Raw genomic sequence first — 25987 nt, 5'->3', positions numbered from 1 at the left:
TTGTGTGTTTTCACTGTTTTTCATGCCACCTTCTGAGAGTCAGAGATCCAGACTGCAGCTTTTGCTCTTAGCAGAGGAAAGGAGGAGGAGGAGGAGGAGGAGGAGGGGGGGGACACACATTACTATGTGTGACACCACTTCTGTTTCCACCAGGTCTGAATTTCAAATCAAACGCACCCCCTTTTTCTACCAGCATTCCCTCATCTCCCCCCTCCCTCTCACCCCCCCCCCCCCCCCCCCCCCTCCATTTTCTCAGATATGATCCCTTTCAACTCCTCTCCCCTGTCCGACTCCCTCCTTTCCCTCCCTCGCGCCCTCCTCCACCTTTTTCCTCCGTTGTCTTTCTCCTTTCCTTTTTTCGCTGTAGAAAGTGTTTCAAATTTATCATTTGTATATTATGATGTATGGGTACGATAATGTTCTTTATTATGGAAAAATGAGAAAGATTTATTTTTGTTACTGGTTTGTTTCATAATTCCTTTTTTAAATTGGTATTGTAATATCTCTATGCAAGGAACTGTTCGGTGAATCGTTTTTATTTAAGAATGTAATTATGTGTAATAAATGGTAGAAGCAGTTTGGCATGGAGTATTCATGGAGTTCTTGGCTGGTCTGTTAATGGCGGTTTCATCCTGCAACAATATGCACCTAATCATCCATCTCCTCTTAGAATATTTAATGATTTCTTATCAAATCTCAATCACAGAACCATTTAGTTGGCTAACAATGACCGCTCAGAGTACATTCACACACCCTTTCGCTTTTACTCTCACTGACCAGAGGGATTTTAAGCACTGGGTGGGTTTTGGTTGGTGCTTCAGATGCGCAGTTAAATCTGCAAACCAACTGGGTAAAAAGTGGGCAGGAAAATTAATTTACACCCTCCTCTTTCTGCTATTTGCAGCAAATCACCCCTGGATGAATATTAAAAAAAACTGCCTCTGATTTATCGTTCCTTTTGATCAAACACAGAAAATGGGCCAGAATACCTTCACTTTGCCTGAATGCGCACTGCCTCTGAGGGATCTACGGCATGTTAATTACATCTGTTACCAACCAAGGTGATGGCTTATCCGCTATTCCTGCCTTTTGACCATGACTAGTTGATAAAAGGGTAATCGAATAACTAATGGCTAATTAGGGAGTAATTACTGCCTGGTAAATGGCCCTATGCAGTGTATTAATTCTCCTTGGGTCTGGCAGTGAGAAACTCCCATAAGGTTTTTTGTTTCATTTAATGCTCCCTAATTGAAATGGGCACCCTCATCAAGAAGCTTACATGTATCTGTCAAAGTTAATGTTCTTTTATCTGTAATTACAGGCAGATGCACATTATCTACCTAACTACACCTACTACGTCCATTTCAGAGACACGTTATGAAATTAGAGACGGTGGAGTCATTTTTCAATAAAGGTCACCCGTCCCATGAGTGCTTCCGGATCGTCATTTTCATTACATGTGGTGGAAATGAGGTTGTATGTGAGCTCACAGCAGAGCTAAATGGTCTTAATGTGTTTCGGCAGAGAAAGAGCCCCATTCGCACCAACACATAAAGCGGTCACACATACGTCATGCAGTAATATATGATGAACTTGATCAGCTTCATTTTGGTTAAAGTGAGCTGGACAGCAGTTAGAATTGAAAATGCACACGTTCCCACACATTTCCCTCTTTTCTAATAGGACTCGACAGCTGGTGAATAAAACAGATTCAATGCATAGGCAGTGTGGAAAGAGGTAGATTTGTTATCCGGCTAATTACACCAGGGATCCCAAGCAGAATAATCTGAATAATAGAAAAGCGGAGTTGATAAACAGAGTTGTTGAATGCTCCGTTACATGTACTCCATAACCCTGTCCCCTCTGTTTGTTTCCATTCATCTGCAACAAATGATAGCATCTATGTAAATCTAGTAGGACAACAGGATTAAACCGTCCCATGATATTATCTTGTTGTAATATTCCACACATATAATGTCTGTGTGTGTGTGTATACTGTTTATTCCTAGCAATTACAGAGTGATTATTTTAGTATCTTTAGGCATCAAAATGCTAAATTCAACATTATTTTCCAACTGATAATTAATTTAAAGGCTAAGACCAAAAGTTCTGTAAACAGTCTTAATCTGCAGTAAAAATTGACTTTAAAAAGCAAAATGTAACATTCAGTGGTGACAAAAATGAAGACCACAGGACAGATTTTATTTGAATTTCCAGACATTTCAGATGTCTCATTGTTGGATATCCTGAAGGCTTAACGGCTTGCCCTTGAGTCGTCTACTGTCTCCGCTCCACTATTCACCGCCGAAACACCTGAGCACATTCAGAAATGTTGTTTTTGTTATATATACAATGATTCAGCCGCAGCTCACGCCATTGAAGGAAGGTGTAAATGGTGTGACCGGCGCTGAATTGAAGCAACTGTAATGAAAGAAAAGACAGATTCTTCGGGCAAGGCAGTGATTCACTTAACCGGCAAAACATAAAGCCCTTTTTTTTTAATGTGGTTGTGCAACAAAAGATTTCACCGAGAGAGCTGCCAATGCCTATGGGTGTCTTGTAGGCGTTTGGCAGCCATATAGGGATGTTATTGTCACATCTGGCAGAGATGGAGATGCCAGTATACTGGGAAGAAGAGCTACAAGTTTAAAGCCTCCCTCACAATATCTTATTCCATGCTTAGACCGACAGCGCACTCTGACTCTGGTGATAACAAGAACTCCTTACTAAGATTACATAGAACTACTTAGCAACTGATCCGCATGAAGACAAGCTTCAATCTGGAGCGCCTCAATATCTCCTCTTGCGATGCCTACACAGAGCAGAGTTCATCTAAAATGAGAATGAGGCTTGTCCTTCGAAGGGGTTGTAAGGCATGGATTCTTTGGTTTCATGCCACGAGCAGCCAAGTGCTTAGATATTTCCAATTATAGGGAATATGTCGAGGTGGCCCTCTGTAATTAAAGCCTAATCATCCTGGTGGATTCAGAGAAGCATCCTCATCAAGCTTTCATTAGTCTCCCTCTTCGTGATGCCCAGCAGCAGCCCAACCCCCTTTAGGGATGCTCGGATAGGCTCTTTCCAAATCAAATCACAGTTATTTAATTGTGGTCAAAGTGTAATATCAAAAGTTGTTTTCTTACAGCAAGTGAAATGATTTCAACCCAGAACTTTGCAACCAGAATCAATCAAAGAATATTAGACACCCAGGATTCAAAAATAAAGCAAAATGAATTGATAAAACAGAGACGTTTGCTTGTTATTTAGCAGTAGAATTGAATTTGGGGCTACACTGGATGTTGCATTGTTTTTATCTCCCAAAAGAAACATCTTCTGTGCTAAATTTGGAACCAAACTGTGGTGGTGGTTTTTTTTTCTGAAATTCATGAGTTACAACAGCACAACCCCCCCCCCCCCCCCCCCCCCAAGAAGACTTGCTACAAGACCCTTGAAACAATAGTTTGCATTTGTCCCAGATGTAGCGTTCTGTTTTTAAAGTGCTTTCCCTTTCCATCTGGGCCGATGTATAATGTGTACGTATCTGTTCTCGTTTCTCCCTCCAGCTGCTGAATGCAGTTCATGGATAGATTTGATTTGATACACAGACAGAGATCTTGTGTTGGAGAGAGGGAACGAGCAGCTGGATAGGCTGGTGGCCTTGCCCTCTGAGAGAGATCAACCAGAGCACCGTGTGAGAGCACCTGGCTCTCCTATATGCTGCCTGCATGACAGACAGCACAGACACCTGGAAGCCCAGTGAGAGAGCGCAGTGTAAAAGCCAGTGCTGCTCTACAAGGCCATGCATTATGCAGGAAGCTCTCTCTCTCTCCCTCTGCCCCCTGCTCTGCGGTAAAAATAGATCAACAGACCTGAGCGTTCAGCTCTTTTTTATGCTTCTCACTTTCACTTGGATCTCACCAGGTGCAGCGGCTTTTGGCTCCTGCCTCGCATTTCTTTGCCTGTCTGTGAATGTTTGTGTGTGAGTTTCAACACGCGCATGTTTGCACACACTTTTGTGAGCGAGTGCTGAAGCATGTGTCAGCCAGGGTTACACTGTTTTATCAGTTTGCCGCTGCACTTGGATTTTAATAAAAGGCAGATATTAGTCTGGCAGTGGTGTTTCCTGCTATTATGACAGGAATGGTTTGATCACATGGAGTCACTGGTGGCATGGAATTTGTAATACCTGCAATAAAACGTGAACGGGTCACAAGTAGGTGGACACCCTATTTATTTGTGTGTTCTGGGTTTTGGGCTGTAAGGGTCTTTTAGTTGCAGTGAAGGGAAATTGTATTTATTTGAAACATCAGTCTTAAAGTTCCCCTCCATTCAAATGTGTTGTGCTTATTGTTACTTCAGTTGGTTTTGTGAGATTCACTGTGCAGATGTATGTGCAGAGTTTGACATTCATCTGAATGAAGTTTCTCTGTATTCATTGATAAGCTTTCACAAGCGTAATGTTGAACTTTGCAGTGAAGGAGGAATCATCTTTGGTCCAGCAGTTAAGCTTTAATATCCATCATTTTCATATTCAATGAAGGAAAAGGAATAGATGGGATTTTAAGGTTTTTAATAAGTTAATTGCACTTTTTTGGAGGAACAATATGTCTGGGGGAGCTTTAAAGAAAAAGAAAGAAACTAATGCTTATCAAAAATCTGTTTTGGCATAAAATACTGACTGCAGACACATTTATTTGAAAAACCCATTTTGGTCTAATCATAATATCCATAAGAAATGTGTGCAAAATGTAACATGCGCTGTGACCCACGTAAAAAAAGTACATTTGCATGTGTATGAATGTATGCATCAGCATACTGCGTGTACATATTGCACATATGTGTAAAAGCCCCTTGTTTCTGAATGCAAAGGCTCCCTGAAGACCATTGATCCGTGTCTATGACCACAGAGGTCCCAACTCCTCCTTGATTACCATTCCACTGCTAATTAAACAGTCCTGCTTAATGAGTCCACGTTGATAACAAGGTTGGAAGGAAAGGTCACCCTATCATGCTCTCTTCAACTGGACACCGTCAATACTGACCCTTCCTGAGAGGACAGGTACACACAGAGGGGTAATCATCCAAACGATAAAGAAAGAAGCAAAGCAGACACTTCTGTATTGAGAAGGACAGATGAGCCACAATGTGCTTGTGCAGAAGTGACTTCTTTTGTGCTGGTCCGTCTTACGTAAGCTTTCAGAATTTGATTTGTTTGAGCTGCCACTCTGTGAGGAGTGAGGGAGAGCAATAGCAAAATATACAGTGACTATAAAGTGTATTCCATCTTTTTTTTTGTCAAAAGGTTTTCAGTGCTTCCCTTTGAATTTTGCACTAAAATTCTGCACTGAATATCAGACGAATAAAATTAATCTAGTGCATTAGTAACACTTTAAGAGCATGGTGGTTTTGCATGTTTGAGCCCATTACCTAGACCAGTGGTCTCCAACCCTGCTCCTGCAGAGCTACTGCCCTGCATTTTTTAGGTATCTCCTCACTCTAACTCGTTATCAAGCAGCTGAGGCTCGTCAAAGGGCTTGATAACGAGTTGATTATTAGAATCAGGTGTGTTAGAGTGAGGAGATACCTAAAACATGCAGGGCAGTAGCTCTCCAGGAGCAGGGTTGGAGACCACTGACCTATACATTCACATTAATAGGAATTGTCCAAAGTATTCTACATGTTTTTTTAAATCTATTTGATTCACATAAACCAACTTGCAAAGACTTACTACCCAATTAAGATGGAGAAACCATCAGTGTAGATATTTTCTGTCCTTTACTTTTTTTGTCAAAAGTTACATTTAGTAGATTATTGGGATTTGTTATCGAAGCATTCAAAGAAGCTTTGACATGGAGGATTTTAGAGTGAGCTGTTAAAAAAAGCGCTGACAAGCTAGAATTTGGGAGAAATCTAACATGGGAGAAAGAAAACGTGGATATAGAGGAGTAATATTGCCTTTTCCAGCAATGGTTTAACATTATAAGTACCTGAATGCACCAAAAAAAACTAAATGTATAGATATTGAAATCAAATTCGACTGGCAGGCTGATATTGGCTATTTAATAATAGAGTCAATACTGGCTGAATATATTGGTAAGTGTTCATTTTATCTTGGCAGAAAGGAATAAAGACAGTCCAGAAATAAATAGTAGGAGCACAGATATAAAGAAAAGTAAGAATGTAATATTTTTCAATACATGGGACCTCTCTTTGAAAGGAGGAAGTGCTTTTGCTCTATTTTCTAGGCGAGCCTGTAAATGTCCACAGAAAAACCCAGAGCCAGACTCACCAACACACGACCTATATATACTATCTGGCCTTCTCATCATTTATCTTACAGCGGCAGAATCAGGATAGATTGGTTCAATTAGACGGGCCTTTAATGTAATCTGTTTAATCCATTTCTATCATCAAAGCCAATACCTACCTCTCTCCTCGGAGAGTGGGATTAGCCCTCCGAGTGCACTACAGAATGAGCGTCTCTGCTATAAAAATGCAGCCTCAGAGTCACTCACATCTCCTCGATATTTGTACTTTACAACTGGCTGTGGAGAACACAGAGTGTCTCAAGTGAAGTTTTAATGGGTAAGGATTTAAGATCTTCATATCCTACCAGAGATTGCGAGCACTGTTTGGCACGATGCACAGTGCCACAATAAAAAGACAAGGGAAGATTTTACTTTTCCTTTCTTATCAAACACAGCTTGACTGAGAGAGAGAGTCGATTTCATATTGGTGATGGGGAAAAACCACAGGAATGGGTTGCACCAGTGACTGCTAAATCCTTTGTGTGTAAAGTCAGTCATACGTTCACACAGACTAGATTCAAACTTGTGGTTTACTAAATTGGGTTGCATCATTACAACCTGAGACATGTCTTGTTACTGTAGCATCACAAGCTGTAACATAACTAAAGAACAAGTTTTACAGGGCTGCAAATCCTTTGTAAATGTATGACTTTCCTTTATTCGTGTGCATGGATGGCTAAATATGTGTATTTCAGATTTGATAGCACTCATACTATCAACAAACCAAACCATTTCAGCTAACCTACAGTTATGTGTTCATTTAGTTAAATGTAATTGGCAAAAACAGTTCTTGGAGGTATTTTTCCCGCAACATTTTTTCGAGTTTACATCAGCATTTTAATGCCAGGTCAGATGTGCTGAACAAATTCCATACTGACCTCTTTTACTCCTCAGTCAAAACAGGTTGCAAGCTATGCAACAAACCAAGTTTAGTGTATGTTTAAATAATGACAAACTAATTTTTATTTCTACATAAAAACTATACATTTTGATTGTAATTTATGGTTGTGATTTCCACAAATGAGCACTTATGTTGTCACCAGTTGGTTTTTACTTAAGGACAACCGGTGCACCTGGCTCCAGAACTCCAATTTTAGTTTGACTATCCCATTTTCCACTCGACTGTGAAACCTATTCAAAAAGCCATGACACAATTTCTCTTCTACCCTCCAAAAAATGCATGGCTCTCAATGTGGCAGGAAGACCATTTCCTAAATTCATGGATTTCATCCAACAGCTGCAATCTGCTTTTACCTGCTGAGATTTCAGCAGGGAAGTGGGATTTTATACTCAATACCCATCTATCCATCCCCCTACCCTGTGTGTCTCTGTGCTGACACTGTCAGAAGAAAGAAGAAAATCGGTGTCCAGGTATTTACAGCTGCAGACATGTATCTATTTTAAGTAAAAATATATATTTTAAAGATGTGTACTATACATTTGCTGCACGAAATAACATGTTATATTGACTTTTTCCACAATTCCTGACTCAGTTACATACATTTAGAAACTGGTGTTTATGGGGTAAAATCAAGATGTTCTTTTCTTCCTGCACCTGCTGTCATGGAAATAAAAAAATAACAGTTTAAATACGGTATAGACCCATTTCTAATATTTTCTACTCCAAGGGTGGATTACCTGTGTGATTGCCTTCCTGGAGAATTCCCCATGCAGTATTAGCAACACTGCTCGTCACAGTCGATAGAAGCACTCCCATAGCTCTTTTTTATTGTGGCGAGAATGCCTGCAGATATTAAAGCAATAGGCTACATGAGGCTGCTTGTCTGAGTCCATTGACTTTGTGTTTTTAATGGCTTGAGTGTGTGTGTGTTTGTGTGTATGTGTGGAAATGTGTGAAGACACAGTAATAAGACTTACTGATAAAGACCAGGTGATAAATTGGTCTGGATAGACACATGTATGTGGGAGACAACATTGTCCTCCAAAGCATGTTCATCATGTTTGAGCTATGCGCATTTATACACACACACACACACACACACACACACACACACACACACACACACACACACACACACACACACACACACACACACACACACACACACACAGCAGTGGACAGTGGTGTGACTTGAGTGCTGCTGACAGGTTTGATCAAAGCTGATTGATTGGACGACACAGGGCATGGCTGCACATAGCAACACAGTGTGGTTAAGGGTTGGGGCTCTTGTGTTGTCTGAGGACACCGTGCACCCCCTGCCCCCCTTTGTTAACACAATCCCTATTGCAAACCATATCTGACAATGGATATTGATTAGGTGAATGGGAAAGATCAATGCGTGTTGATTGGGCAGAAAATACAGCGCCCAAGACTGGCTGCCTTGATTCAAGACCACTTTAGAGGATTCCAACTTCAGTAATTAAAAAATGTATTTGGAACGAAATGTGAGGTTTATTTATTCGTCAAAAAACAGGTTTTATTATTTTATCAAAATCAAACTGCAAATACTAAAGGACAAGCAGTCCAGGTTTATAAGGATTTGCGGTATTTGTTTAACCATTTGTGTATACTGTAGCCACACATTTCTTTTCCTCAGATCCTCACATGATCATTTAGCCGATGCCTCATATTCCAGCTTGCCAAGTAAACCATATTTTCTGAAAAAGAGCAACAGAGTGGACTGGTAATCTCACTCAGTGCAAATGTTATTGGTGAGGAATAACAACTAACTAACATGAAATATATTTCCAAGCATATCCACTTTCAGTTTCTCTTTTCATGCCAAACATCTTGTCTGTGCCTTTACTGCCATCTGCTGCTTTTGTTGAGAAAAGGCAAGTGAAAAATCTAGATTTGGAAGTGGATAGATTTGGGAGTGATATTAGGACCTCCACCAGGAATTTAACTAGTTCTACTTTTGTATACCTCCGCTTTGTAGTGACTATATGTTTTGACTATATGTTCACATACTGGGAACAGGGTAATGTCCAAGCAGCTCGTGTGTATGCATGTGACATGATTAATTACTGATAATGTATGGCTTAGATGAAAATAAGGAAACATTATAGTTAAGAATGTAAATCACAAAAAAAGGCACCACAAACTGAATGCACAAACACAATATCAGAGGGAGATTTGCCTTTAATTTAAATCAAGAAAATGTGCTGTACAGTGATGCTTTTAATTGAATGTAGATGCATGTTTTATTTTGGCAGCAGTGCAGGAAGGCAGGGGCATTTTTAGTCCTGGCAGTTAATTTATAACTTGCTGGGACAAGCTTGCAGTGCAAAGTCATAGTACTGATATTGACACAAGCAAGGAAACATGGCTGTGCGGCTCTTCGAGGCTAAAGACCATGCAGCTGCTTACCTGCAGTACAGGGTGGCACCCCAAGAATTAATCAGCAGGATTATGAGCTACATGGAGAAAAAGGTAAGTATGTATTTTGAAGAATTTCAGCAGAATACAACACAATGGAGTGTTTTGCTGCTGTTTTATGTAACCTACAATATTATGTAACATTGTATTGCACCTAATTTTGCAAAAAGCTGTTATGATTTCCACTCTGGTGCAATTTTAAATAACAAATGCGATATTAAACTGGACCTGTGCACCAACCTCCAACCTTAACCACTGATTTATTTTATTTGAATAAAAGATTTGAACTGATTAAGTTATATTCTATTTAGATATCAGCACACCTACTAAATTAGTGATATTCTAATATTGTTTCCATCACTGTATCTTCATCTATTCATCACTGAAGAGAATGTACAATGAACTTTGCTGCAGCACTCCTTCTAATGCTGTGTCATTTAGAGTAGACCTTTATCTCAAAGATTCAGCCTGATTATATTCACCTGAATATAAGACTTGTTATATTTTATTTTTTTTGAGAATTAGCCTTTTATATCTACATATGAAGCGTGTCCTCTTCATTGGAGCCTGCCATATTGCATCACAATTTCTTTACACCAGCCCAGAATGGACAAACACTGACTCTAGAGCCTTTCATGTTTTTTTTGTGAATTTCACACTCACCATAAATTCTGCCACACACTTGGTAAAGGAGGGTGAAGGAAGGGATTCATTTGGTTGCTATGTGCAACTTCACCACTAGATGCAACTAAATCTCACACACTGGTCCTTTAAAACCCAGTTTTAAATAAGAGTTTTGCTCTTTTTTTTGGCCGGAACTAGAACTCTGCTTAAATAATTATATTAGTCATGATCATAGAAGTATAATGCTTTATCTGCTGTGCTGCCAAATCAAGTCTTCCTAGGTTCAGAAGCAAACAAACAAAATGATTTCTTCCCTTTAGACTCCAAAACAATTCAACCTGGCAGTGGATGTGGGCTGTGGTTCAGGTCAAGGGACCATCCATCTGGCTCCTTACTTCACCAAGGTGGTTGGAACGGACATTAGCGCCGCCCAATTGGAGATGGCACAAGCCAATAGCAGTCCAAATGTCTCATACAGGTGAGGTGAAGGTGTGAGAGAAGGAATTTTATAGTTCATAAATACATTACATTAATTTATACACACACAAATACTGTACAGAGTATATCCCAACAGCATAAACTCAAAACATTTCTCATTATTTTCTACTACACTTTTCCAACCACCTCGCCCCCCAGGCAGTGTCCGGCAGAGGAGCAACCATTTGCTTCTGGCGAGGTGGATCTTGTGACAGCCATGACGGCGGCCCACTGGTTTGACCGCAAACGGTTCCTGCAGGAGGCTGACAGGATGCTGAGGCCTGGAGGTTGCCTGGCGCTCCTGAGCTACACCATGGACATGGAGCTGGAGTACGGGGATATCTCCAGCAAGCTAAATGACATCTGTAAAGAGGTTCTGTCACAAATTTGAAAACCTAATTTCTAATAGATCGAAAACATCACTTAATATTTGAAATGACTTGTCAACATGTTGCTGTCTTGTTAATTAGTTTTTAGTTATTAAGGGCCTAGAACAGCTCGTGTGAGAAATTGATTTATTTTTAAGATAGATTTTTAATGTGCCAAAAACCATTTTAAGCACAAGTTTAGTGGTTCTGTCTGTCTTTCTTTCTTTCTTTCTTTCTTTCTTTCTTTCTTTCTTTCTTTCTTTCTGATTAGTTTTACACTGCCCTCCTTCCTTTCCGGACTCCTTATCTGGGATCAAGTTCTCTGAAGATCTACTCAGACCTGTTTGACTCCTGCTCTTACCCAGACAAAGAGTGGTGAGTGCTGCATCTGACTGGTGTCCATGTTTATACATAAAGAGTAGCTAGATCACTCAAAAGCAGAAGATTGTACAGTTGGGGGTCAAGTATCAGGAGAAGAGTGTTTAATTGACATGTTTCCAGCCCAACTTACCCCAACTTCTTTCACACTTAATAACATGCATATATCAATTTACATCCACTGTAACTGTGATTTTGGTGTCCAGGAATGACTGTGTGCGTCTGAGCAAAACCCTGCCACTGAGTGGATACATCGGCATGGTGGAGACTTTCAGCAGCTACCAGATACTGAAACAAAAGGACCCTGTCGAGGCTGAACGTCTCTCTAACGACATCAGGAGCAAGTGAGACATTAACCTCCAACTCATCCGTCGGCCTAATCGTTAACTTCTGGCCCTGAGCTCTCACCTCCACTTGCCTTGCGCCGAGGGCTGATCTCCTAATCTCCCCCCGAATTCATTTATCATTATCAAAAACTGCTGAAATTCTTCTTTGAATACTGTCACAGTCTTGGGCATTAATCAGAAAAGCCAAACATTGCTTGACTAAGCTTAACTGTTGAAGGCTTTTACTGCTTTGATAATATAGCCACCATTAATTCCCCTGCTACTGACAGGACAGAATAGCCCAGCAAGCAAAATATATGGAGGGGAAGTGCTGAGCCGTAACTTTTACATGGATAAAAAAACAGTATGACATTGTATTTAATTACTATCAGAGTTTGGGAAGATTTACACACAGTTCTGCTCCCTGTCTCTGACCTGTGTTTTGTCTTATTTCTTCTTGAAGGATGTTACGTGGCCATTCGTGGGTTTTAGTTACTTAAATGCTGATTTTGTATAATTTATATTTCTCCCAACTGTTTAGCAAAGCATGCAAAGCAAGCAGTTTTTTTATGTTTAGCAACTATTTTGAATGCGGTTTTCATTGTGATGAAAGACAGGAATGGCGGATCATTTATCCAGATATTTCAAGAGAGTCATTTAACCTTCATCTTGATTTAGAACCAACTCCAAGCACCCATTCATTCATTAATAAACCACCTTCTCATTTCTTCTTTTCCTCTGTCTTCCATCTCAGGTTGCTGTCTGCCATGCAGGTGTCGTCTCCTGACACAGAAGTGTCAGTGGTTATAAAGTATTTCTACTGGCTGGCACGCAAACCTTGATCATTCTGACTGGCTGCATCTTGGACGCCGCTCTTTAACAACCTCTTGCAGCTTGATGAAACAAATCAGTGTGTACCTGCGACCCTTTGTTACCAGTTGTATATCTGCCAGTTGTGACACGTCCTTCTTTTGCGATCCAAAAAGGTAAAATGATTCAATGATTCAGTGGTTTTCTGCTAAATGAAAACTAGATGAAACCCTGTCTTACAGTAATAGATGAGATTGCAGCTGAAGTGGAACATGTGTAATTCATGTGTCAACTTGCTTTTTCATGACTAGGATATGAGAAACTTCACAGAAAGCAGGTCATTAGTCTCTCACTTAAACAGTTGTTATTTTATCTGTGTTTTTGATGGAATCATTCAAGGCACATTTGGAGTATTTGAGCATAATTCAGTTGCTAAATTGTTGCAATACAATTGGCAATGAGGACATATTTTATTGAAAACAGTGTTGTATAAATAATGTGACTGCATTGCAATGAGAGACCCTCCAAAAACTCTCTTCAGATGTCCTATTTTCTTCTCTTCCTTCACCTCTCCTCCAAATTTACAACCATCATTCATCCCAGTCAGCAGTACGTCTCCCTGAGTGTCCTCCTCTCCACTGTAATTTATGTGTTCACAGATTGTTTAGGGCCACAAGAACAGATGGTAATTAACATGCACGGCCTCCAAATCCCCTGAATCTAAAAGAACTTTATTACTTTCCCCTGACAAATTTTGACATAGTCTCATATTGGTGATGTTATCACACAAAAATGAGTGCATAGAAATCCTATTTTTATACCAAAGAAAAATATTTATTTCAGATGACCGTGTCCATAACTGTTGCAGTCAAACATGCCATATATTTTATACACTCCTCAGGATTATACAGTTTCAAAAAATATAAGTGCAAACAACTCAATATGTGAAAATCACCCAAAAATCTGTACACACTCTCTGGGTCTCTGCTTGTCAGGAGTCTCTCTCCAAGTATTGAAACCACATCCAGAGCCCAAGCAGTCCTTATAGCACTCCCTGTGTGCGCTTACTCCTCCACACCACTAGAGCAGTCATGAGCAGGGTGACCAATACTGGCACTGCAATGAACGGGGCGAGGATACCAATCGGTGGGTCATGGAGGAGCCGGCCGGTCAGTGGGCAGTTGTGGAAATATGTCCGGTGAATTTGCATGAAGAAGCGGTCGACTATCTGATTAGGCCAGAAGCACTCCATCCTCAAGGCCACCTGGAAGGTGCAGTTTGTTAGTCCCTCATAGATCCTGCAGAGGGCGACAAAACACAGTCAAATCTACATGAATGATTGAAGATTTAGACCCAACTCAAAGGTAAAAAGAGGAAAGGAAAGTGCAAAGACAAACAAAATATTGATATATGAGTTTTCCCCATACTCCTTCCACTGCAATTTCATAAATAATGACTGTCAGAGTCTGTATTTCTCATGGTGAACTTTAAAATAATCTTTGCCTTTTGTAGAACTTTAGAAATACACCCTTCAAATTGTCCCTTGTGGTGCCTTTGAAGCGTCCTTTCAGGGTGCTACCAGAGCAGGAATTCCTACTGGTAGGGGGGAAAAAAGGCAAAGGAGTGTCTAGAATTACCAGTGGACTTTACACAGCTAAATATAACTGCTAGGTGGTAGAGGGCAGGAGAAATAGAGATGCATACCAACAGGGTAGCGCCCTCAGTACAGCATTGCACCATACCAGGAGAGATTGTGTTCCGGATGGCCACTCTGTTTAACTGCATAGCTGGAGGCCGAGTGGCCAAGCCACCAGAAAACCCTCCAATAAAAAGTCTGACCAACTCCAACGCTTCTCATGAAGGGCTATTTCTGATGTCCACATTGGAGTTTGGTGCATCTTCTTCCAGTTTTTATTGCGACAGCTGGTCAAAAGCATGAGATCACTTTCTCCAAATCCCTATTAACAGATTTCTCCAATGGCTGTCAATCATGCTGAATGACTGTTGCAACATGACATGAAGAGGCTGAACTCAGATTTTACAAACCCCTCCTAAAGATGATAGGAATATCTAACATAAAGAATGTATAAAATAAAATAAATTATGATTAATACCACAGTAAGAAGTTTTTCTTTGACTTGCAAATGTAACAAAACCTTATTATTATTTAAGGTTTTCCTGTGGAAGAGGGGCGATCACGAGTATGCAAAGCATCATATCAGCCTAATTGCCCATTGACTGTAAATCACCTTGAATAAAAGCATTAACTGTATGATTGGTGTGAAGTGGTGTGTTTGACTTTGTGTGTGTTCTTGTATTTAATGTATTATTATGTATTATATTTAAACATGCTTCTGAGAGCCAACAATCATCACCAGCAGCTCTCTCAGAGGCCAGCATTGTAGCTGTCAGAGCGAGGATCAGGATGAGGTTTAGAGGTGAGCGTTAGTGCTACTGTAAGATTAAGATTTATGCTTGTGGTTATGAATGAGATTAGGATTGTTTGGGTAAAGGTTCAGGGCTGTGGATTAGGAGGTTCTCACAAGCATGCTAACACAAATATGTGTGTTGAACTACCGCTCAGTGAAAGTGTTTTGGTCTCCAGATAACCCGAGAGTCAAGAGAGACTGGAGTGTTTTGTAGCTCTTAGCAAATACAGTGTTTGAATTTCTGTTTTTATAAAAAATTGGTTTCTTAAGTTTTAAAACTCACAAGTGAGTCTAAAGGGATGCAAACACTGCAAAATGCACATACTGTACACACAAGCTCAATTAACAGTGTTGGAGAGACAGTGTGGGTAGATAAAGAAAGGTCACTGGAGACCTGAAAAAGAATAACTCTGATCATAGCTGAACACAACAACAAAAAAACGTTATCCCTGTCAAAGACTTTTCCCTCTGTCATCTTTAGGGCCAACCCAGTGGGCCTGTTTATTTTCTCCCAGAGAAAGAAGTACACGATCAGCAAAATCACTACAGTGTACAGAGAGTAACAGAGTCTCTGAGAGAAGAGAAGACTGTGACTGAGATGCTACTGTATGTTGTATATTCCATTTAAATAAAGTTTAAAGTAACTAAATAAACCATACACTTTTTTTCAATCTATAGTTGGACATCATTTGATTTTGTAGCATCATCTCAGTCTGTCATTTCTTCAAAGAATTGCAATATTATGAGTTAGTCTTAGTCATGTCCCATTGTCCCAATAATTCATATCCTGTGAATTTTACCAGAGGCATGCCTGTAAATAGATCAAATTGATATATTCAGTGGATATCCCAAATTCATGCCTGTGGAAGCCTTTAGATTCATCTTCAAGGACAAACAATTCCAGTTATACACATGTTTGCTTCTTTTCTCTTCTACTTGGCAGACAGTGTGGTTTGGACTCCAAAGGACTTGGAACTGGTTAGTGCTGCCGGATAGCATACTGATACCTAGAAATGTCATTACTATATTTATAACTGTGTGTGTTGTGGTTGGATCTCACCTGTAAGATAAATTGGCTGTTTATACAAATCTACTGGATAAAATTTGATAGCTGGCAAGTGGACATATTATAAGTGGGAGAAGTATTTATGACATTCTGATAATAATGCTCTCAGTGAAAGTATCATCCAATCTCCTTTGCACTCTAGGGTGTTCAGCATTCCAGATGGCATTGCACTTTAAGGCACTTCTGCACTGGCTTCAGCCTCAAGCTGTTGCTGCTTGGGCTACCAGCTAAAGACAAAGTTTAAAGTGGATCTGAGTTAATTTGAAAAGCTGCCACTGTAGCCAGAAGTTGCAATTATAGGATAATGGGGCATTTAATTTAGCTAAAGTTAGCCACCATGCAGCACTGGTCTAACCAGAACAAATGAGGCTGTAGATGCAAAACCCTTAAGAATTGAGATGCATTGCTTATGAATTCAGCATTTTATTTGTAAGAGGAAGAAGTTTTGTTTCATCTTCAAGAAGTTGATCTGCTTTAGACCCACTCTGCCAATCATCCCTTCCATTTTGAACCAATATCAGACAATTGTTTCCAGTGCTATAGAATCAGTCTGTGCTCACACACAGGATTTATTTGTATATTTCAAAATTTCAAGCCCGCAAGGTTGTTTTTTATTTAACTGCTGCACAGCTATAGCTCACTAGTGGACCTTGACGAAGGCGTCAAAAATTGTTGCTCTGAGTTTTGTGACTCAACTGCAAACTGTCTATATGCCTGTGCAAACTTTTTATGATGAGTTACATCTACACACAAACACACACACACTCACTCACGCACAAATTGCCACCACCAATTATGTGCTGAATCGAACGGGTGTGTTGAGGACAGGGAGCCAGAAGGGAAATCACACAGTTTTGACAGTAGCTTCTCATGTGGGCCTCCCAGTTGCTTTCACCCTCCTGTCTGACTCATTCTCAGACTGCCACCAAGCACTGCTCTGTCTGACACACACATACACACAATATGGTGACCAACACATACACAAGGCCATGACCAAGGAATGTGGTGGTGAGTGAAAACTGGCATAAGGCAAACAGCCACGAAGACAGGTTGAATATGTATTATCAGAAAATGCACCATATTGTAGAGAGCATACGTTTAGGCATGATACAGTATGTTCTCAAACCTGATAGAAGGAATACATTTATAAAATTAAGGTCAGAGAAAACAATGAAAATGTGGCATTCATATAAATGTTTTCAAATCGGTTAGGAGATGATTTGGTATTGTGTCACCTGTAAGCATCCTATGCAGCTCACAGAGGTACCAATCTGTCAGAGCACCTGCAAAGGTATAACTCCACAGTGTTTTACAGTCTTTTTACAATAAAAACTAAGATTGAAAGTGGATGTGATTGATACAAAGGATAAAAAAAGTTATAAATTAAATTTAAGAATGGGCTCTTTGACTCTTTGATGGAAGTCTGCAGAGCATGACTTAAGGCAAAAGACTGAAGTCGTGCTTGCATTAACTGTGCCATTCATGCTTCACAATCACTGGTTCATCTATCACCTGCTTGGCCACCCATCCTCCTCTTATATGTTGTATATTTCCTTGATCTTTGAGAGCTTTCTCAAATCTAACTGGACAAATTTGCTAGTGTACAATGTGGAAATGAAGGGACGGAATGTGCGTTTCACATCAGTTTTTACTCGTCCCAGTCAGTAAACTCACTCTGTGGTATCCGGCCAGCTGCACCACAGGCCTCGGTCCAGTCCTCCCATGTCGAATTTGAACTTTGCTAAGCAGAGATCATTGATCATCCTCTCATAGAAACCCCCGTTGCAGGCAGACACTGATGGCAGGACTTGAGCTGGAAAACAGAAGACACAAAATAGTACATTAAGTTGTAAAAATGACAAGGGACGTGGGCTGGGGTGATATGAGGTGATTGGAACTGGGAGATCTTTCTATTCCAGTGAGTCATGAGAAAAACTTTGCTTCATTGTTAAGCTACAAAAGATTTCACAAAGCACTGCAGAGGTTATCTGCTGTGCTTAATTCTTGATAAGTAGGTACATATGCAACAAACAAGGTCATATCCTGGCAATGTTTATTCCTATTGGACCATTTCTTCCCTATTAGGCTGTTACTTTCACTATGAAAAGATTTTAATTTGCAGTCTAGTCCCAATCCCATTTGTTTACTTCAGAGATGTGTGTAAACAGCCTCTAAATGTGGAGGCAGACCACGGCCGCTCCCGCAGGACTTGGAGCTGAATGTAACACCAGCGAGCGGTACAGTAGGAGAGGGAGCTTAAGCTGGCGTAAAAGGCCTGCATGGAACAAACAGGTTGTTGTTACCATCGAGAAACATGATGGAGCTCGGTCTGCGGCGGCCTGATAAGGGCCAACTGTGTGCCCATTATGTTTGCTCTGTCTCAGCTGGCTCTCAAGCCTCTGAAACACTCAAATGAAGGCTGAATGTGGTTTCGAAAGAGAGAAGAGCTACCAAAAGGAAAATAGTTAAGGCCCTGCTGGTGGTACACTTTTTCAAACAGATGCTTGAGGTCTAAAGTGAGGGGAGGGGGGAAAAACACCAAAGATGTACAATAAGTGAATAAATAAATGATACTTCTGAAGAAATGAATTGTTTATGAGCTTATGTTTCACCCACAGAGGTTCAAGCATGTTATTTTCTACTTGTGTCAATGTTTGTCTGCAACTGTTGGTGGGCAAATCTCACATTCAAGCTTTCATGGTTTCTGTACAAGTTGGTTGTCAAATAGCATTGAATTCCATTTTCCAGGAAAATCAAGGAAAACCATGACAGATGCTACAGTACAGCACTTCTAGTTGGTAATTTCCGCTCTATTGACGCACAGCCTTCAAGTTATTTTCCTGTTTAGGTTGCCTTCCATCCTGGGACTCAATATTTATAGATTTGTCTTAAAAAACCAATGCTCATGAATATGATATGATCAATTTAGCTCAGATGTCAGTCATGTTAAGGCAGCCGCTGTGCTGGCCAGCATGAGTGACTAATTTTCACATCCTCCAATGTATCTGGGAGTGATAGTAAAGCCCACAGAGGAGGAGAGTGTTGAAAGCATGCTAAATATATAGAAACACTTTTTCCCCCAACAATATCCTCTTTCATATCCCTCATGTTGTCCTCGATTAGACATGTAATCATGATACTTATTTACTTTTTAAGACCTATGAAGAAATTCAGGATATTTTAATGCCCCATAGCTGATATTAATATGTTTCTCTACATGTTATATTTAGATTTAGCTGCCTTCCTTATAACCTGTTGGACATCTTCATTGCAAAAAGCTCCTGTAAAATATCTGAATACTACAGTACATCTGATGCTGGAAGAATGTGTGATGTTTTCCAAACAAAACCAGCCATGTTTGTCTCTTATTGTATTGTCGCATGCTACTTTGCAAAGTTTGGATTTTGCATACAAAGCATATAATAAAATATCATAACTCAATAATATTATTAGCTTCACTTCCACCAACTACAAATGCTACATACACATTTATGCATCAACATTTATTATAATAACCCAATTATATAATAGTTTAGTACTTGCAGGGGACACTTTTCTGCTTACTTTAAGTAAATGTTGCTAATAATATCCTTCCCTGAAGTAAAAAGTAATGCAGGAGTTCAACTTTTAATGGAGTGTTTTTTTTTATATTGATACTTTTAACTGATCTCTGTCCACTGCACTTGCCTCACACTAAAAACACTTCAAATTAAAAAGTGCAGTGTGCAGTTATGATCAGTCAATGGCACTGTGAGATTCAACAATAAACCAAACAATAAGCATCTGAACTCAGCACTTTTGAAACGTGTACATGTCAAAGAAGAACCTTAAATGACTCACGAACACTTCATGATTTACCACAAACACTCACCAGCCAACAACAAAACAAGCCCTGCCTTCAGGAGTGACGCGCTCTCCAGAGCCATGCTAAATATCAACTCCAAGACGTTTTACGCGCCGCGCTCACTCCCTGGAGATCAACGGCACATATTTCATTCTTCTCCACGCTACTCCAGCCAAAGCCACTGATTCAGAAAACAGAGCTCAACCTTACAAATAAATGAACAGGCAGTTTGTGGTGCGCGGTCAACCAGAAGGCGCCAACTCATTGCGCGTAAAAAGCCCCCCTGACCTTCCACAGTGGCAGCCTCCTTCCATCACCGCAGGCCTAATCATAGAAGCTTTGCCTGTCATCTGATCCCCTTGTCCCGCTGCTTACAACGTGGAGCTGCTCACAGGGGGCAAAACAAAGTCAGATTCCAAAATTAGTACCAGTCATTACTAATGAAACCAGAAAAAACTCATTTTATGACGCAAAGCCCTCATTTACAGGGGTGCTATACCAATAATAAAGCATATGGGAGTAGTAAACCACATAATAAGTAGTAAGAACTGTAAATTCACATTATATTATGTCCATGTGGAATATTCAAGGAATGTTATAGCCCAGACAAAGAATATGAGATATTAAAAGTTTACATGAGTACGATAAGATTACAAACAGTGAATCCCTGTAGGAATTATTTACTGTAGTAATGTGTTATAATCTAATAAAGAAATAAAATGTACAGAATAGGCCTTTGTGCAATGTGCAATTATCACAATTTATAGTCTATCATTTGAAAGCTATTCGCTCTAATTTGTTCCATTATCACTACGCTTATAGGCTACCCTGTTCACTGTAGGCCAACCTCCCAGCATGGGACTCCTTTCATATAGCTCAAAGACAGAACACCCATTTTCATGTCACACTTATATCAGCGCAGATCTCGGCAGCTCGGTAATGTCGCTAATTGAATGTCTTATCTGAAGATTTTAGTGCAGGAACAAGAGTGACGTTCATTAGTATTCTCTCGGCTGCTCTGTGTTGTACTGGCACACTGTGTGTGTGTGTGTGTGTGTGTGTGTGTGTGTGTGTGTGTGTGTGTGTGTGTGTGTGTGTGTAAGAGAGACTAATCTCTTAACTCAAATAAGTGTTTCCATGCATCTCCCATAATTCTTTCCTCTTCACAATAGCCCATAACGCGTAGTGTGGAGTTTATTACCTCCAAGTTCTTATCTTACAGCGCACTTGTCTTGTTTTTGGCACAAGAAACCTTTTATCTAAAATCACATAAATCATAATTATAGAAGAAAATCCTGCTTTCTCCCCCTCATACTTAAGGCCATTTTGGATGTTTTAGCATTAATTCACATGTGCGCATTACGCACACAACACTGACCTTTAAACCATTAAATCCAGTTCACCTCTAAATTGATGTTTTTCTTGGGCCCTTTTGTTGAATTCAAAATAGTCCAGATGTTATTATAAGTCCCTCAGCAGTTCATGATGCATGCCAGCTACTTTGAACACAACATGCCTCAAAATTGAGTAATTCGCCATAAAATCCCCTAGAGAGCAGCAGAGGACACTAAATGAACCATATCTTTGGCACAATAGGAATATAAAGTTCGTTTCAGTCCTTCTTAAAAACCCTTCCTCACTAAACTGTGGAGTAGTTTAGTTTACAGAACCAGTTATGCCTGGACTTTCACCTTACACGGATCACAAATCAATACCCCCATCCTCGCTTATCTGCGGGGCTCGTTTCATACTTTCTCATCAACCCACAAACAAAGCCAGAGAGCGACTTGTAAAAACGAGTTCACTGAAAACTCTCAGACCAGGATCATCAAAGTTTATATGATGTTCCTTCAAGGGGTGGACATTTGCAAAGGTTGCTGCTACTTACACCGCAGGAAACTTTTGAGAGTCAACTTCAAGTACTTAAAGTTATAACTACAAATCAATATACAGACACAAATGCGTTTTGGTAGCATCTATAATGACCACTGTGTCCTTTTTTGCCTTAAATATTGCTATAATGTACGGAATCATCTACTATTTTTATCTGGTGAATTTAATGTTGCATATATGGGGATTTATCCATCTAATTCAAGCACATGTTGCAGTTTAGTTTAGTTTAGGCATAACCAAATATATCAACTAAATAAATATGATATTAAATCGTGTTCAGTGCATGTTATAAAATGTTATTTTCTTGGTGTTGTTGGTGTTGTTTCTGGTGGCACACAAGGCCCAGAAGTAGTCATTTGGACTCCCCACCGTCCAGCGGTAAACCCAAACAAAATCTGCTCCTGACAGGTGTGTTGACAGCGGCAATGAGACCTAATAACCAATCAGAGAGGGTGATAAGTGAGATGGGCGGATTTCCAAAAAGACAAAACGCTCCTAATCTTTCGGTTGGTCGTCATAATTGGCTGCAGGAGGTGTCAGTCACACCCAGGAGGCGTGTTCAAAGCCCCCCCACCCACCCACAATCCAACACACGCGCAAGCACTGCACCCCCCGTCCCTCCCTCCCTCCCCCCACGAGCCACCGGCGCTGTGGCAGTGTAAGGAGTAAATGGCTCAGAGTGTCCGCGGTGGAAACCGACCTAAACACTGGTCTGGGAACCGATAAACAAACACAACAAAGCGTGGTGCGTAAAAAGCACTCCACTGCGCTGGTTCTGGGTGCGTAAGGAGACCGTGCCAGTGTCCAAGACGCCAAGACGCTTCTTTGATTGTTTGCTTCTGTGTGTGTGAAAACGAGGATATCTTAATTGGACATGTGAGTTACTGGAGTTAACAAGACAAGCAGCCTTTTTTCAAAGATGAAGTTCCCCGCTTGCGTCCTCGTCACTTTGGTGGTGATCCGATCGAGTGCAGCGCAGTCAGGTGAGTGCTTTGGATGAGCGTCTCTCTGCGCCAGGGTCAGGTCAGACTTCAAAAAGCTGGGATGAAACGAGGGTCCAAACACCCCCTCCCCAAAAATCCACCTTTCTTGTCTGACACAAACCTTTTACATACAGGCAGGAGTTAATGATAAATTTGCAGTACTTGTTTGCTGAGTGATGATGAATGGACGTCATAGTTTTACACCTTTGCTGTTTGCTTCACATCACTGCTAAAAACTTAACACAACTTCATATCCAACCAAGCTGATGCTGATTGAATAATCGCATCTGCAGTTCTTTGGGATCCAGCAGCATTTGGGAGTGTGTCGAACTCTGCGTAAAAAGCTCTCCAAACTCCCCTGTTAATATTTTCCAAACGTCTTTTCTTCCCCCAATTATGTAGATATTTAAGCGTATTAGAGACAAAAAATTACACTTTAGAGCAGCTTGTGGGTGAATGATTGGATAGATATTTCGGTGAAAGAAAACATCTAGCATGAAATGTCTTTCAAAATCCACTGTAAGACAGCGAACCCTTCATGTCCGCGCAGATCAGATGAGCCCCGTACCCTAAATATGAATGAATGCGCCATCGTTTTAATTTAATTCCCTTAAGCGGGCATTGATAGACCGAGGACCGACACTATTAGAGCTAATTTATATGAATTGAGCGCGGTTTCACCAGTGGCACAGTTTTTATTCCTTACTGTCTTTGAATAATTTAGATGTAGCTGTTATACTGAGGGCTATACAGTCAGTGGGAAAACATCTCGCTTTCATCATCAGGATCCCTGTGGTGTCAATCCCTGGACGAAAATCACTTCAGTGTTCTTTCAATATATCTATAAATCATTATCATGTCTTCATGGCACTCAGTAGCCAATTAGTACTGAAGTCATTGTGCTAAATGATATTTTTTATTTATGTCTTATTGCTGTAATTTTCCTGTGGCACAGCTGTAGGATATTTGCTAACAGTTTGGCTCCTTGTAACATTTGAGGTTGGCTGTGTGGTACTTTGCTCACCATGCAGGCTTTTCAACAAATCTTCATTGTCTATGTTTCCAAGCAAATCATTTTTTTAAGGCTTTGAAGTTGAGAAATATTGCTGGTGAACTTTTTCAATCAGCTTTTGTTCACAGACTTGCTGAATCGATGAGGAGTTAAATGAGCTCTGTTATTCTGTTTGTTGTAATATCAGCCATGGAGTAACATTAGACTGGGAGACACACTTGATTTATTTGCACAGTTATATCTTGTGCATCAATTTGGGCTGATAAGCAGACCTCAATGCCAGAATTTGCCTTCTTAATTGATATCATCAAGTTTTGGCAAGAAGTACCAAACTGGAAAAAAAACCCACAAACAGTGAGTAGAGTTTGAGGATTGATGCTCAGAGTTGAATTTGGCTTTTGCCCAACTTCTCAGAGGCACAAATGGGATTCCAGGATGCTTTTCTGCCCGCATCCAAGGACAGGTCGAGTTTTGGCTCCATCTCTGGTGGTTTGAGGTTCTCAGACAAAGCTAGAGACACACACACACACACACACACACACACACACACACACACACACACACACACACACACACACACACACACACACACACACACACACACACACACACACTCCCCCCGCTGGCTCTGGTGTGGATCTTGGATGGAAGGCGTTGAATGCTGCCTATTAAACAAGAGTGGATGGATGCATGGATGGAGGGGTGACAGGCGGCATGAATGGGGAGAAAAGTGGCACCCTCGCTGGTTTATTTATTCTCCATGCATACACTCCCATCCAAGATATTTGTGATGCAAATACTGCCCAAGAATCTGAGCTATGCCTCTTGGGAAGTTCATTGTGTGTGTGTGTGTGTGTGTGTGTGTGTGTGTGTGTGTGTGTGTGTCTGTGTGTGTGTGTGTGTGTGTGTGTGTGCTATCTCTTTCTTTTCCAACCTCCCCCACTTTCACTTAATCTCCCTCTCCTTATTCTAACTCTGTGTATCAATCATATTTATAAGCTGCATCAGGCTAAAGTAAGTCAAGGCTGGAGATGTTCATTTCACTGGTGTTTAACATGGTGATTGAATCTGTCTTTCTTCCCCTGCTGCGAGACAAATGTCTGCAGCATTCCTACCAGTCAGCTGGTGTGCCGAGCAGTATGTACTGGAGCGTGTGTGTGTGTGTGTGTGTTCATATGACGTACTGTACATGTGTGCCAAGCATGGACATGCTCACACTGCCAGCAAGCTGATTGATGTTTCGCTTTGTTCTGGCTGACTGTTGGCAGTATGAGACGTGCATTTATCTTAATTTTAATCTGGATTAAATACAAGAACAATAAAGAAATCTACTTGAGAGCTCTTTCATGACCCGAACAAGAACCCATTACTATATACAGTTGAAACTGAGATGACTAGACCTGTTGTTCATGAGGCAAAGTCCCAACTCTTAGAAGGCAAAATCTGAATTTTTCCCAATTACTCATCTCTGTAGGAAGGAGGGCTACAACTAATGATTATTCTCATTGATATCAATGAATTAATCCATTAACCAATTAGTCGTTTTGGCCATTTAATGTCAGTAAAAGGTTAAGAATGTCAATCATTGTTTCCTAAAGCCTAAAATGCAACCTAAAATTTGTTGTTTTGCCATGGCCAGCCGTCCAAAGCTCAAAGATACTCAGTTTACTTTCATAGAAGGAGTAAGTAAACAGAATATGCACATTTAAGAAGCTGGAACCAGATTTTTTTTTACACTTTTTCTAAAAAAAAAAGACTGTTCTCATCCGTCTTGAATTTACCAATCATACCTGTTGGAAGTCTTGGAAGGCAAATTCTGAAAGGTTGAGCCAAGTTTTCATCTAAGAAGGAATTAAACCTGTCCGTGTCTTGTCAAACATGTTGCTTACAGTATGATAGCAGGGTTATGGCATCAGTAACTTGGTATATTTGGTGGCTTCAAATGAAGGCAAGAAATAACACTTTTTTTAAACATATATTCCTCAGTTCCTCTGTTCTCCATCCGCTGAGGGAGACTGATATGAGTTTGAAAGCTTGCAGACTTTGTTGTAGTGGTGAATGGTTTCAGCTATCTTTGTTTAAGTTTAGCTTTTGTTTTTTTTGGACAGTGTGTTTCCTTCCTCATGATC

At 40.4% G+C, this 25987-nt stretch overlaps 3 protein-coding genes across 3 annotated transcripts in view; 2 read left to right on the top strand and 1 right to left on the bottom strand.

Annotated features, from left to right (window-relative positions):
- The first annotated feature begins 9572 nt into the window (after positions 1-9572).
- LOC133976452 (putative methyltransferase DDB_G0268948) lies at positions 9573-12716 on the top strand. The gene is made up of 6 exons (XM_062414667.1): positions 9573-9702; positions 10593-10750; positions 10909-11122; positions 11389-11492; positions 11702-11839; positions 12576-12716. Exons 1-6 carry the CDS (start codon positions 9595-9597, stop codon positions 12661-12663), a joined length of 810 nt encoding a protein of 269 aa, XP_062270651.1. The 5' UTR covers positions 9573-9594; the 3' UTR covers positions 12664-12716.
- Positions 12717-13670: 954 nt separating this feature from the next.
- On the bottom strand, positions 13671-20232 carry LOC133976453 (receptor activity-modifying protein 1-like). Its single transcript, XM_062414668.1, has 3 exons — positions 19998-20232; positions 17801-17939; positions 13671-13929 (listed from the first exon to the last, which is right to left on the bottom strand). Exons 1-3 carry the CDS (start codon positions 20050-20052, stop codon positions 13674-13676), a joined length of 450 nt encoding a protein of 149 aa, XP_062270652.1. The 5' UTR covers positions 20053-20232; the 3' UTR covers positions 13671-13673.
- Positions 20233-22763: 2531 nt separating this feature from the next.
- si:ch73-383l1.1 (receptor tyrosine-protein kinase erbB-4) overlaps positions 22764-25987 on the top strand; it is a 238891-nt gene continuing 235667 nt past the window's right edge. The window contains exon 1 of the mRNA XM_062414855.1: positions 22764-22846. Coding sequence (XP_062270839.1) covers positions 22783-22846 — 64 coding nt within the window. The 5' untranslated portion in view covers positions 22764-22782. The remainder of the gene's footprint in view (positions 22847-25987) is intronic.

Source organism: Scomber scombrus, chromosome 24 (genome assembly GCF_963691925.1).
Source record: "Scomber scombrus chromosome 24, fScoSco1.1, whole genome shotgun sequence".
NCBI lineage: Eukaryota > Metazoa > Chordata > Actinopteri > Scombriformes > Scombridae > Scomber > Scomber scombrus.
Note: the sequence above shows the minus strand (reverse complement) of the source record. Positions and strands in the feature narration are given on the sequence as shown.